General features: G+C 45.9%; 1 protein-coding gene across 6 annotated transcripts in view; it reads right to left on the reverse strand.

The window, feature by feature from the left end:
• CACNA1E (calcium voltage-gated channel subunit alpha1 E) overlaps window positions 1–14,598 on the reverse strand; it is a 464,826-nt gene that overhangs the window by 34,160 nt on the left and 416,068 nt on the right. For all 6 annotated transcript variants that reach the window (XM_054693427.1, XM_054693426.1, XM_037506339.2 and 3 more), the window contains 8 exons: window positions 13,579–13,675; window positions 10,307–10,467; window positions 9,158–9,295; window positions 8,108–8,309; window positions 7,168–7,332; window positions 6,448–6,558; window positions 3,180–3,263; window positions 2,365–2,490 (listed from right to left, as the gene is read on the reverse strand). In XM_054693427.1, the coding sequence (XP_054549402.1) occupies window positions 2,365–2,490; window positions 3,180–3,263; window positions 6,448–6,558; window positions 7,168–7,332; window positions 8,108–8,309; window positions 9,158–9,295; window positions 10,307–10,467; window positions 13,579–13,675 (1,084 nt within the window). The remainder of the gene's footprint in view (window positions 1–2,364; window positions 2,491–3,179; window positions 3,264–6,447; window positions 6,559–7,167; window positions 7,333–8,107; window positions 8,310–9,157; window positions 9,296–10,306; window positions 10,468–13,578; window positions 13,676–14,598) is intronic.

Raw genomic sequence — 14,598 nt, forward strand, 5'->3', positions numbered from 1 at the left:
GTTGACAACATTTCAATTATGGGGGAAGGTTCAAGTGAATTAGACACAGAGCAATTTGGATTTGAGGCCAGGGTGGTTACTGTAATCCTGGGGTGATCCCAGTGCTGGCATGGAAGTTTGTCTTGCATCGACTTCCTGTGAAGTCTGTGGAAGAGGGCCCCCTGGGAGACAGTGCAACTGAGTCTTTGTTCCATCTTGAGTGTGTACCACAGGCATCCCAGGAGCCCGCTGCAAGCTTTCAGACTGCCCAAGCAGGGCAAAGTTTATCAACAGAGCTAACTAAATGAAGAGCTGTGGGAAACTTTTACCACATGAATAATGGATAAAATTAAGATGCAAATAAAAGTTGATAGAATCCCCTCTGCAATGAAGTGCTGGTTTCTAAGGTCTATGCTGAGGAAAGGCTGCACATCAAGGGCTGATGTGAAAGCTTCCTCTGCTGAAAGGAGACAGTAAGAAGGCAGGTTTCTTGCCCCCTGGGGAGCTGCTTCCCTCTATCACCTTCTGTGATTTACCTTGGCCCTTATTCTATCTTCTCCTCTCTAGCATTTCTGATTCTGGACCATCTCTCCTACCCCAGCTTTGGAGAGGGGAACAAAGATGCATTCCTCTCTCTTTCTTGTCGTGATATAAACTCTAACACAACACAAGAGAAAAGAGGGAGAAGTGGCTTGGGTAGGGGGCAGTGATGGAGAGCTGGGTGGTGCCAGGGCTGGGTGAGAGACAATCAGGCAGTGACAACGCTGTTCACACTGTGGGGCTCTCAGGTGTATGTTTGTAGAGGCAGCCTTGGTTAAATCATCTTTAAGAAAACAACTTCTGTATCGTGTTCCAGGTCTGCTGCTAAAAGGATACGCCTGTCCATCAGTGTCATCTGGAGGCAAGTTCACCTGTCTTCACTTTTCTCTCTCTAGTCTGGAATAAGTGAACCATTTGGCCATCATTTTTTGACATTCTTTTCTTTGTCCTCAATAGTAGAGAGTTTTTCAGAGAATTGGTGATGATGATAATATGACAGGCTGACACATATTCTCAAGAGATTCACAACTGTAACTTGTTGGGCAGGCCTCTAAAAAAATGTGGGGAGGTGAGTTTCAGAGCATTTTGTGTTTCCAATTTTAAATCCAAATTCATCTGAGACTCAGATGGTAAATTCTCGCTCAGGTTTTAGAATTCTCCTCTGTCACTAGGCTGTGGAAAAATAGTTTACAATGAGATGAGGCCTCTTTAGGAGTTATCATCCCAAACAATGACTCAGGATACATTAAAAGATGTCAAGAGGTTGCTCTTAGGAGTCTGAAAATCCTTATAGCTGGTTTCACATCTCAATCCCCCAGGTCCTCGATGGAGAACTATTAAATGTTAATGACAGTAATGATGGCATGGGGTGAATCCTTTTCAGAAAGAGAAACTGAATTCACTGGCTTGTTGTCTTTAGTTCAATTTGTAATTAAATATATGTAAGGAATCAAAATAAAGACAATTCAATGTATCCACAATTTCTTGTCTTCGAATAAAATTAATTTTTAAAACATTCACTGATACTTTTTTTTACTAAAAGAACAATAGTAAGCATGTGAACAGCGCTTAGGCCCTCCAAACCTTCTGAAAAATGAGTATGAATATATGCTGGAGTCTGAAATTATTTAAGTATGTTTGGAAAGCTTCTTTTACTAGAAGTCTCTGCCATGAAAGTGGGTCTCAGATGTTTTTTGTATGTTTCACTCATATATCTCACACACACACACACACACACACACACACACACACTCTCTCTCTCTCTCTCTCTCTCTCTCTCTCTTCTGTTCAGCCCCATGAGGCCCTCACTGTATTTACCTTGCCCAGAATCCTATTTGTTTGTAGTACATGGGTGCCATATATTCAGTGCTTCAGCAAACACACAGTGAAGACAACATGGGGGTGGGTAGGGGAGCTAGTGTGAGTCACCTTGCCATAAAACACAGCTTAGGGTGTCCTTTGCAAAGACTGTTATATAAAATAAAGAGACTGTCAAGTCTTTGAGTATGCAGAGGACATGTGACTACAGGAGGCTGGCTGGCTGGACACAGGGGCGGGCTCACTCAGGACGCTTTGGGATGCCTTAGGAGGAAATCACCTCACAAAACAAGCCTCCTGTCTCAGCAGACAGAAGATCACTGAGATGCCAAGTTGCAGTGTTTTTCAAGAATGAGATTTTATCTTATTAGATATAAGCGGACCACTGCCCAGTCCAGTTATGTGTGACCAAGGGGAGCTGTCTTTGAGACTTCTGACACTGGCTCCTGTGTATGTGATGGCACTGTCACCTGATGTGCTGCTTGATAGGACAGCCTCAACCCTCAGTTGGGGAGCCAGAGCTCTTACCTTGAAGGACTGCACAAATGTCCAGAGCAAAATACGGATGGTGTAGCCCTGCCGCAAGAGCTTGATGAGGCGGGCAGCACGAAATAGCTTCAGAAAGCTCATGTTAAAGCCACTGGTATTCACCAGCTGGTGGACCAAAAGGAAACATGTAATTAGTGACATTATGGCCATTTTGCATTTTAGTATTTTGCTTTTTCAGCTAATAAAAATGGACATGGATTCTGTCTTTCATTCTCAACCCCAGCTCCAGCCAATGGGCCAGTGAGGTCCAGCTCTAAGCCTTTCCGGGCCTGCCCTCAATTCCCAGGTAAAAGGTCAGGAAGTCTGGTCTCCCTACTTACTGCACAGGGTCCTCACTCTGCACTGGGAGGCCAAAATTTAATAATCCCTCTAGCACATGATGACCCTGCAATATTCAAGGAGAGTTACAATAAGCTCTCCAAGTCTTCTTGAGGATGAACAATTTTAGGGAAATTATCCAGGTCTATGAATTTGAGAGCAAAGATACTACTCATTCTATTTCCCAAAGAATCTCACAGAACATGGCACATAGTCGGTGCTCTTCTGGAATGTTCTATGCCTTGCACCCCATTATATGCCTGCTATTTGAATCATGCAAATGTAACAAAAACCTTCCATGAAATCCAGTGTCTAATATTAGCATTTTCTGTCTAAAGCTCTAGTGTGAGGAAGTGAACGCCCAACACTTGGAGGACTACACACATGGTTTGAAGAGTTAGAAAAATATATAAAGGATTTTTTTAAAATGCTATTCCAGGGCCAAGCTTAAAGACAAGGATTTAGGAGCCACTTACCTTGCTGTCTGTCAGAATAATTTCTGTGATACTGCCAATGACGGTGATGAAGTCAAATATATTCCAAGTGTCTCTGAAATAGTTCTACCAAGTAAATTCAGACACAGGAGCACCCCAAAAAGGGGGGAGAGAAAAGAAAGAATAAAAATGGAGAAAAGACATCTTTCATTATATAACTTTGCCACTTGGAATTAAAACTTGTCAATTCATGTACAAGTTCATTCTAACTTTGGCTTCATTTTCTTATTTCTAACTAGAAAAGCTCTTCCTCCTTACTAATTTAGGAAGTTCTTGTTTGGGAAGCAGTTCATCATTATTTGGAGACCTTGTTTTTGAAGTTGTCACTAAAAAGCTCCTATGTAAGAAATACACTGATGACCAAGGGACGTAAGTCCAAAAACCAAAGCTCATCAGTCACCCAGAAGACAATATCATTATTTACAATATCACTCTAAGGTTTTATGCCATGAAAATGTTACATTATCTATATCATGTCCCCTATAAATACACAGTTCCAACTTTCAATTATAATAAAAGTCACAGAAATCCCAAGTGACTAGAAATCATGGCTGTGTGAGGAACTGCCTTCAAACGAAGTACATCAAGCCTTTTCAAAACAATGGTTGATTGGCAATAGGTTGAGCAGACATCATCTTTCCTCTTTCTCTGCTGTTATACCTTGTGAGGAGGAGTCACTAGATAAAATACAGGGAAGCAGTAATAAAATGAGTGGGCTTAATAGAAAGTGGGCTATAGTCCCACGTCCAGAGCTCAGGTGAACACAGACCTTGGATCACAGTCCTTCAAAGAAACTGGACACTGGGTCTCCAAATAGTTACCACTTGTTTGGGAGAGCACCGCCCACAAAAGACTCCCAGAGCCAGGAAGAAGTGCTCCCCTGCCCTCTGCACACCAGGCTTTAGTGAATCCTCACTACATGTGCCAGACATGGGACCAGGTTCTGGCATTCTTTCAATTCATCGATTCTTTCCAAGGATCCTCTAGGTAGTGATGCAAACCCTATCTTCATAGCGTACTGAGTGGAAGGGCTAGCAAGTGGGGTAGGGAGAGAAGCTGAACTTCCTGAGCATCTACTCAGAACAAGATGGCCCGGATGCCTGGGCACACTACCTACCTGGCTACACACTGCAGAGCATCTAAGGTAGCTGTCATTCTTCTCATTTTATAATTGAGAAAAGCGAGGCTTAGTGGGGTATTTGCTGGGCATATAGTGAGCCCGACAGTCTCACAAATTCACATCTGTTAAGGATAAACGCCTCCTCTTTCACAAGTGGGGCCAAGTTGAGTCTGTGAGTTTTTCAATTCTCAGGGGGTCTTCTATTCCCTCCCTGGGGAGAGTTCCTAATTCTTGGTTAGTTCCCACATAGTACTGCGAACACAAATATAGGTCTCAAGAGGATGCTCTAGAATCACATACAGTTTAAAATAGCACAGCACAGAGCATACTAGTAGATTGTAGTGGAGAGAGAGTGGACTTCGAAGGCAGATAGACCAGGATCTGAGTAGAGCTCTGCTTTTTATAATCCTGGGCAGAGACTAGTAATCCCTGAGCCCTGGCTCATCCATAACAGAAAACAATAATGCCTATCTGATAGAGACGTAAAACATCTGGTACTTAATAAGGATAACAACATCTATTCTCTTTTTCTTCTCCCATTTAATTCCCCTCCACTTTCTAATTCTACAGCCTTTTGTCATATAATCTGTAAAATGATGTTTTTTTTTTTTTATTTTCAACTCCCTCATTTAAAATAACAATCATGATTTTATCTACCATGACTATTTTGGTCACTGAAAGAGTTTAACAAAGCAGAGTGTATCAGAGTAGCCTAAAAACCTAGAGTGCTATGTCACTGTTCAGACATTCAGGACTAGCAGTGCCTTTTATAGCTTGAAAATGCCTCCAAACCTTGAATGAAAATGTGCGGGTGAGGGTGGGAAGGAGGCAGGCTTGGGGCCGAGTCATCTAGTTAAGCCTGTAAGTATACAGTCAGCATTCACCATAATTAGACACATAATTGGGGAGTTAAGTCACAGACAATGTCAATACCACATGCAAGTAATCAAGAAGCATAGAAAATCTTTCCCTGTAATGGCACCAGCTTCTCCCTGCCCCTGCTCAGGGCTACACTGCATTTATTATAAAGAATCTTTGCTGGTAGTAGTTTCTTCTAACTTTTTTTTTTTTTCAAATTTCCCAACATTTCAAGACATTCAAAAGGGAGTCAAACAAACAATATCTGCAATGGTTTGCCTTCAACTCTCCTCCCTAAACCATCAAATCCAGGACTTTTCGAAGAACCATTAAGAGACCAAAAGCTAGCCTGAAATCCTTGCTCCCAGTTCTCAAGCCCAGCCCAGAGTCCCTGCTAAAGCTGCTACCAAACAAACCCTTATTCACATAATAAGCAAAGTTTCTCTTTTTGCAGGAAAAGCTACATACACATATAATTTGAAATGGCAACTCACACATTAAATAAGTGTGAAACAGCTGTCAAGTGGATTTATCTGCATCCCACTGATCTTGCTTGTAAGCAGGGCAGAGAAATGTTGGTGGCAGAGGGGGGCTATTTTGTTTACAGGACACTGGAGCAAAGGGCTAGGTTTACTGAACACTCTTGAGGGCAGATGCAAGAATTGGCCAAACAATTATAATTAGTAGCTGAGAAGTAAAAGGAGGATTCACACCAGAAAAATACACCCCAACCTCCCCAAATCCAATACCAGAATGCTACCCCTTCCTTCCGCCCCTCCCCTACCCTGCACACACCCTTTGAAGGTCATTAACCTTTGTAAGCTTAATAAATATTTTTTTGCTGTGGGTAGAAATTATTCTTCATGTGGCTAATGGGAAAAGGGTAATTAGGTAACATCTATTATTATGTTTAAGATTATGAGAGACAAGGTATTTTCCCATTTGAGTTGTGAAATTCTTATAAATAAGAATTTAAGTAAATAAGCACTCAAGGTTTGGGAGCCCAATCCTTATTTTGTTCCTTAATGACACAGACACTGCAGATCTTATAAGAACCCCTGACAATCTCCCCTCGACCCTGGCAGCATCTGACAGGACCAGAGCTAATGGCTTACAGGTATGGGCTGGGTCCTCACACATCATCTTGTTTCCACGGCAGGTGTGTGAACCATTTCTGGGATAGTGATAAGCACCCCCCTTCCAACAAAGGCTGGGAAGGTACCCCAAAAGAAGGGAAGACAGCTTAACACTGGCGTAGGCTCTGTGACGTACCAAGAAGCCGAAGGCGATGACCTTTAGGACACATTCCAGGGAAAACACCATGGTGAAGGCGATATTCAGGTACTTCAAGGCTAGCTCATAGGTGCAGGGAGCAGAGTAGTACTGCCACAAAGAGAAAAGAGGAGAGAAAGAATCACAGGCTTCAGGTGAGAGGGGCGTTCTGTGCCACCAGGGCAAGCCTTCTCTTACGCCTGCCCTTGGGGACACTCTGGTACGGGGTGTAGGAGGAGAGATGGATGTCAAGCCCTGGAGAGGGGAGCTCCGTACTCTATATGGCAAAACAACATTGAGGCAAACACAGACTGTGCTACTTATCAGCAAAGCAGCCAGTCTTCCTGGAGATGAAGGTGGGTGGGGCGGGAACAGTTTCTAGAGTTAATTACTATTTAGTATTAATAGGACCAAAGCTCTCGGCACGCGCCTTTAGAACCCTACACTCCTCTTTCTTCCCACTTGTTCCACCCTTGACTGACTCTGACTGCCGGCCCCCAACTGTGGTCTTGGCAGCTGCTGGACGGGTACACTGCATTTTGCCCCAAAGACCCAGAGACTGGGCTGTTGAATGAGACAATATCAAAAAGAGATTCCATGACAGGAAAGCAGGTAAGGAGGCAGCAGTGTTTCCAGTGTGTCAGGCGTCCAGGCCATGGTGTGTGAGGGCACAGCCCCGAGAGCCAGCCGCCTGAGCACCTCAGGCCACCGGCTTCTCACCTTCATCATCAGCACCACGGTGTTCAGGGCGATCATGGCCATGATGGTGTACTCGAAGGACGGGGACACCACGAAGTGCCAGACACGGTACTGGAAGGTGTGCCTGTTCTGAGGCATGTAGCGGGTGAGCGGCTTGGCGCTGATGGCGAAGTCGATGCACGCCCTCTGTGGAAAGTCACAGTTGTGAGCTCACGCTCGTGTCCCTCAGCCTTGCACACTAGGGGCTCTCCATGAGATGGTTAGAAAAAGAGAATGGCACATGAGGGAAAAAAAGGGAGGACTGGACAAGCAGAAGTAGCAATGACAACAGGGATCATTTGGACAAAAGTATGTGTGAGAAATGCAGAATACAAAGCAATGGAGGGGTTCTATCACATGGTCACTCAAGGTGTCCCTTTTACATGGCTGAGATGTACAGGCAGGAAGTCTTACTTGTTGACTCCAGTTAGAAGTGCAAATCTGTCTCCCTGTGCATCCCCATAGCTCTTAGCATTTCTCTTATAATCCCTGAGTTTCTAGTTCATTTCCATTACAAAAATACTGAACACCAGATTGTGCCAGAACTATGCTTGTGGTTAGAAAAATAGTAATAAATCAATCATATTCCCTGCCCTCATAGCAAATACACACTGCTGAGGGACCCAGCCAGGTGAGCGGACATCCTAATATTATAATGTTCATGCATCGGTACCCCTACTTCCAGACTCTGCACTGAGCAACGGAGTTGATGGCATCATAAATACCTGATGTACTTTCTGGTTCTCTGTGCCTCCTGCCTGGGGGCACAGATCATGCCCCCAAAAAATGTTTATTTAATGACTGAATAGTTAATGTTCCCCATCATCTCTTCCTAGTTTTAATAAGAAAATTCAGGCTTCCTTCCTAACACCACTGGAGGTGGCTGGCCCCACCAACCCATGCTCAAGACCCCTTGTTTTACCTCATTCTTCTCCAGGCTGCACTCCTCCATCATCTTGTCCCCTTGCTCCTGGAAGGTGATGATGATCAAAGCCACAAAGATATTGACAAAGAAGAAGGGGAAGACCACAAAGTAGACCACGTAGAAGATGGACATCTCCATGCGATTGCTGCGGCTGGGCCCTCGGTCTTCCTCTGTCACGTCCACGGAGTGCTGCAGAACTCTGTGGGATGGGGGCCCCCCGGAGGGTGGAGGCAGTGTCAGCAGCTGCTCAGACTTGAGGCTTCATTAGAGGACTGCCACCTAGTCTATTTTCTGATCTGACTTCCTTAACTGCAGATCCTCCAGTAATGTGGGGAGGGAGAGTTCACAAGCAAGTTGGTGAAGATGCAGTGAACCAAGGCACTGCTCCTTCTAGCTCCTGTTCCATCAGGCATTCAACTCCAAAGAATCAGAGTGACATTATTATATAGTTCAGGTTGTCACACTTAATACCAAGAGACTCGGGATTTCAACTGGCATTTTATGACCAACTAGAGCATGCTGTTGCCCGACAGGGGTGCCTTGGTAACTGCCAAGTCTGAAAAATCAAACTTCAGCTACAGGCAGCACAAGAAATTGCATTCTGCTCTCTTCCTCCTAAGAGGTGTGATCACAGAAAGTGTCTCTGTGTTCTGCCAGCTCATTCTTAATCCTCAGTCTTCAGGTGCAGGGCCAAGTTGGAGGGAAAACCTATCTAAAACAACTCTAGGGACTCTCCTCAAGGGTGGAGAGTTGTTCAAGATTTATGTGTTCTAGAAGAGTCAGATGGCTCCACTGAAGTTCTCAACAGTTGACTAAAACATTAAGGGTTTCAAATATTTCACTGACTTTGTTACCTCCCTCTTGATTTTTGCCTTAAGGATTTTCATTCTCCCTCTCTTCTGCCTGTCTCACCCACTCACAGACACTTACTTTCCCTGGTACAATAACAAGAGGTGAGCCTTGTTTAACTTGGCTCAGCTTCTCAAGGCAAACACGTGAGCAGATCCCAGTGTACAGAAAACCATGTCCACCAATCCCAACACTCACTGCGGCCACCCTTCTCCTGTGGAGACCGTGAAGAGGGTCAGCAGGGCCCAGATGATGTTGTCGTAGTGGAACTCATGGCGCTTCCACTCCCGGCCTTTTACTTCCATCTTGTTTTTCTCATGATCAACATAGTTGCCTCTAAAGCCAGAATAGAAATGAAAGAGCATCTTTTCATTACAGCTCTTGGGAGAAAAGTAGACCCTGTGAGCTTCAATAATGTAACGTAGTGGGCCTCCCCTGGTGGCGCAGCAGAGTGCTGGGCTGCGAAGCTGCCCGCAGCCTCTGCAGTGCCGGTTCGATCCCCAGCCACTGATGAGGGTCCCACATGGTGCAACAGACCTCTCCTGTCTCGCCTGCTGCTCCCCTTAGCAGTGTATTTCCTCTTTCTGCCTGTTCTGTTCCCCACTCTGACTCTGGTGAATTCTCTCACCCTCCCGCGCTTCTGACTGTACCCAGTGCTTGTATGAATAAATAAATCTTAAAAAAAATCATTAAAAAAATAATGTAATGTGGAAATGGTTGGCGTATAAACACAAGGGAAGAGGAATAAAAATGGGATTTGTTACCCCATAGACATGGAAGATTAAGCCCTAATCCTTTCACAGTTGCCAACTAACCTTGAGCAGCTGACTTAAATTTTCTGAGCCTCAGTTTCCACATCTATAAAATGCAGATAAAACCTATCTATGAAGGTCATTACAAAGATTTAAAACTGAAATACTGGGCACAAGGGATTAAGCACCACACTATGAAGCAATCTGCAGCCTCTGCAGCATGAGATCGATCCCCAGCCAGGGAGGTGACCCACATGGCGCAGCAGACCTCTCCTCTCTCACTCGCTGCTCCCCTCAGCGGTGTATTTCAGTCAGTCTGCCTGTTCTGCTCCCCGCTTTGTCTCTGGTGAATCCTCTCACTGCCCCCCTCACCCTGCATCTCTGGCCTGTACCCCAGCTCTTGTATGCATAAATAAATCTTAAAAAAATAAAAATAAAAAATAAAACTGAAAGACTGAGTGTCAGACCAAGTCTGACACACAAAAAAGGAGCTCCATAAAAGGTTAGCAATTTCCGATGCAGACCTAGCCACAGAAGATGAGTGGGCCTCCTTGGAGCACACTTTAGCAGAATATCAAATGGTAGGTGCACTTACATGCACTCCTTCTCTGTGTCCTTGGAACTGTCTGTGCAATAAAAGAACTTTCCCTTGAAGAGCTGAACAGCAATGACAGCAAAGATGAACATGAAGAGCTTGTAGACAATGAGTATGTTGAAGACATTCTTCAAGGAAGTCACCACGCAGTCGAAGACAGCCTGTGGGGAGACAACAGACCTGCTGAGCCTGTTGTCCGTGAGGGCCTGGGTGCTTGCCCAGGGCTGAGTCGGGACCACTTCAACATCAAGAAGTTCCCCCTGCAGGTTCCACCTCACTAAAAAAGTAACAGTTATAGGATTCAGAGCTGCCTTCCTTACTGGTCGTAACTGCAAGGACTTAGCTGCTTGCCATGAATCTGAAAGCAGACTGAAATCAGTAGAGGGCCTCAGGCATAAAGGGAGCTCTTTGTAGGGTCCTGGGAGGTGCACTTAATGTGAAAGCACAACTACTGGCTGCAGAAAGGGATCTTCGAGCTCATTTAGTCCATTTTAGCCAACAAACACCATGTCCCTGGTCTCCCACGGATCTGGCAACATTCTTCGACATGGTGTGTATACTGGTTTTCTCGTTACCTTTCTAGGTGGATTACAGTGATCTGAATGGATCAGAAGGTAATAAGAACCTATTACCTTTGTTCATTTTAATAAAATTTGTAGTGATTTCAGACACATGCTCCAGTTAAGTTCAATACTGCATGTCAACAAACTCCATTTAAATCTGGTTCTCCAAGGGATGACACTTAGCAGGTTTTGTGGGAAGGAGTGAGAGCAGCCCTCCTGTCAAACAGGAGAGATGGCAGAACCAGGGACTTGTACTCCAGGGAGAGGTGACGGGCCTCCCTCTAGGCAAATACATTCTAGATCCTAAGCCATCAGGAGTTACATGGAAACTTGACACATTTCAAGCCATTTTTAGGTTATTTTCTAGGTTTTTAGGTTCAGCTCACTGGAGAGTCTAGACCCATGGTGAAGCTGAATTTGTGCAGTTGCTTCTTCGCAGCGGGCTGAACATTCTGGTTTAATTAGTTCACCACTGCGGGGGAATGTGAGTGACACGCAGGCTTGTGGAATCATCTCAGCCACCTACATTTCCCTCAAGTTACGGAGCTGCAGAGAGAGGAGCCAGCCCTTGCTAATTAAATGGAATTAAACAAGATTGCAGGTCGCTTTCTCCAGCCTGTTAACTAATGTCATCAGGCTGCACTGCACTCTTTGGGACCCCAACACAGCCCAGAAGAGAGGGGCCCCTGAAGCCTAGAACTGACAACAGTGCTCAGGGTCCCAGGCCTCCTGGCCAATATTTATTAGGAGCTGAGGCAGAAAGGAGTGACCATTTATGGGCTGACCCGGGACAGGAGCAGGGCTGGGCCTGTTACTGGGTGGAAGGGTGGGTTGTAATGAGCAAAATGTGAATGGCTTCAGGACAACTGGATAATGCCACCCTCCAGAAGGGCAGGTCGGGCAGTGAGGGAGGAAGTAGCACAAGGTCACCTCCTTTGAAGCCTGAGTGTCTCCTCAGGAATCCACTGGGAAGGACTGGGCCCTAGGCTCTGAGAGGAAGCCATGTCTCAGTCAGTTTGGCTCTTTAAGAAGTGAGTTCCTTTCTGTCTCAAGTCTTGGAATAACTTAGTTAATGTCACCTCCTTGCAGAGCCAGCGGGCTTATGGGGAAACAGGATCCTGAAGTTAATGTGGTGGAATGGGGAGGGTTGGTGGAAAATATCAGAGATGACTGGAATCCAGTGGGAAATGGAATTGGGGAAGGTGTGGCGAGGGTGTGTGGAGGGGCAGCAGGCAGCATGCTACAGGGGCTGCTGGGTCTTCAGACGGGGACTACTCACACTGCCCATATCGCTAATATGTGAGTTACAATGTATCTCCAGTTTCATTTCAAAGAAAGTCAAAGAATAAATTACTAGCTCCAGGCCCCAAAGGCCCCAATTCTCAGAGCTGGGTCTGATGCTCAAATGGCTTCTTTACCATGTGAATAGGGATTCTCAAACTGTACCATAGTACAGGCATCTGGCAAGAGGTATTAAAGGCACATTCCAAGGGCTCTGTTGCTCTGGGCTGGACCCAATAATTTGCATTTGAAGAAGCACTAAGTGGTCCTGATACAGGTGGCTGTGACCCACCCTCTAGAAGACTGCACTGGTCCAAGTGTCTCTGCAAAGTGGGAACTCCCCTCCCTGGTGGTGGTTGGCTCTCATTCACAGGAATTCAGGGAGGAAAAACTTTTCTCAGGAGGCCTCAGCTTCCATTAATAGCATTGTATGTATAGGGGAGGTGGGTCCAACACACCAGCAAACAATTCAAATGGTAATGCTCACCCTGGCAGCGGGAGGACTCCGGGAATGTCCTAGGGGTGGATGAGCAAGGGGTTGCACAGGAAGGGTGCTGGCCAGGATGGAGAGACCCTAGGTAATAAACCTGTTAAAATGCAGGTCCAGGGGCCTTCCTGAACATATCAAGGGGTTAAGGGGCTAAGATGCAGCATTATGAAGCAATCTGCAGCCACTGCAGCATGAGTTCTCTCCCTGGCCAGGGAGGTGACCCACATGGCACAGCAGACCTCTCCTGACTTGCCTGCTGCTCCCCTCAGCAGTGTATTTCAGTATATCCTCCTGTTCTGTTTCCCACTCTGTCTCTGGTGAATCCTCTCACCCCCCTCCCCACACCTCTGGTCTGTACCCCAGCTCTTGGATGCATAAATAAATCTTCAAAAAAAAAATAAAATGCAGGTCCAGGCAACTGGAAGAACTTCATTCATCTTAGATCTACTTCCCCCAATTCTCTACTCTTGCCCAAAATCACTCTGTGCTTCAAGAACACGAAGAGTCGGGGCTAGGGAAGTCTTTCTTCCTCTTGAATGATTGAGGAAAGAAAATTCCCCAGGTAACTTGCCCTGACCCAGGGTGCAGGCAGAAGACACAGGACTTTGGCAGCTTCCATTCTGGAGCATCAGGGGCAACTAATGGCACAAAGCCTCCGGGACAAAGTCACACAGGTTTTTTCCTGCAGGCAGGCGAGACCAGGGAGTATAAAATTCCATCTGGTGGTCTCAAGGGGCAAAAGCTCCATGACAAATTTCTTGGGATGTTGTTATTTTCCTTTGAAACTAAGACTCTTAGTTCAGACAAATGAAAAGAACCTCAATCCTGTGGGAGAAAGAGGTCCATTCCTAGGATGAATTCTCCAGAAGGAGACATACTGTGACTAAAGAGGAGGGTGAGAGAGGGAGGCTCGATGCCAAGAAACTGACAAGTGTTACCTTGAGCTTGGGCAGACGTTTGATGGTCTTCAGTGGCCTTAGGACCCGCAGCACCCGCAGGGACTTGATGGTCTTGATGTCCCGCCCCTTGTTGGTTCTTCAGGGGAAGGCCCCCAGGGATCAGATGATGGGGGAGAAATAAAAGTGACATTCACAGGGATGCATTAACAGGAGAGTAAGAGGGCAGAGAGGTGGGCAAGTAGCCAGAATGTGGATCAGAGTGACGCCCCCCCACTCCCCCGAGTACACACTCATGTGTGCTCATCCCTATAACACACACATACCCTTGTGCACTCACAGAGGAGGGCACAGGCACCCATGCACACGCAACTGAGGGTCTTCCTGTCCCTAACAGCCTGAGTAAGGCGGCTCAGCGTCACCTGGTGAAATTAAAATGGAAGACAGATCGACGGAGGAGCATGGCCAGCTGTCTACCTTGGATGCAGACCATGCCTAAGCCAGGGCTTCTTTAGTGGTAGCCTCTCAAAAACATTCACTGAGCTGACCAGACACCCATGGTTGAGAGTGTGTCCATCAGGGACTTGACCCTGCCCTTCCTTTACCTCTAGAATTGTCAACTTTGCAGAGTTCATTATAATGTTCAGGGGGGACAGCATTTGGAAGGGAGTGGGGACACAGCCCCATTGCTCTGCTGGGCCGCCTGTTCCGGGAAAACATGCCAGACAGGCTTCTTGCAGGGACCTTGGCTCATACCCCAGTTACCTATGTGGCTGACTCTTCCCAAGGCCCCTCCCCATTTCAGCTGCTGTACTTATCACAGGCTGCAGAGACCCATACACATAGTTGGAGAAGGTCCAAAATGCAACCCTGCCCACCCTCATCCTTGCTTCACAGCTATGGCTCCCTATCCACTCTTTTGCGAAAGTTTGCATCTAATAGATAAAACATATTTCACTTTTTATTTTTATGAGAGAGATGAATAAACCAACCTGCATTTCCCTCTCTACTCTGCTCCTCCCCTGAGATCTTTGCATTCAGCTCAAACTATTGCAATTTGTA

This window comes from Talpa occidentalis, unplaced genomic scaffold, assembly GCF_014898055.3.
Source record: "Talpa occidentalis isolate TD23 unplaced genomic scaffold, MPIMG_talOcc4v2.1 talOcc4.12, whole genome shotgun sequence".
Taxonomy (NCBI): domain Eukaryota; kingdom Metazoa; phylum Chordata; class Mammalia; order Eulipotyphla; family Talpidae; genus Talpa; species Talpa occidentalis.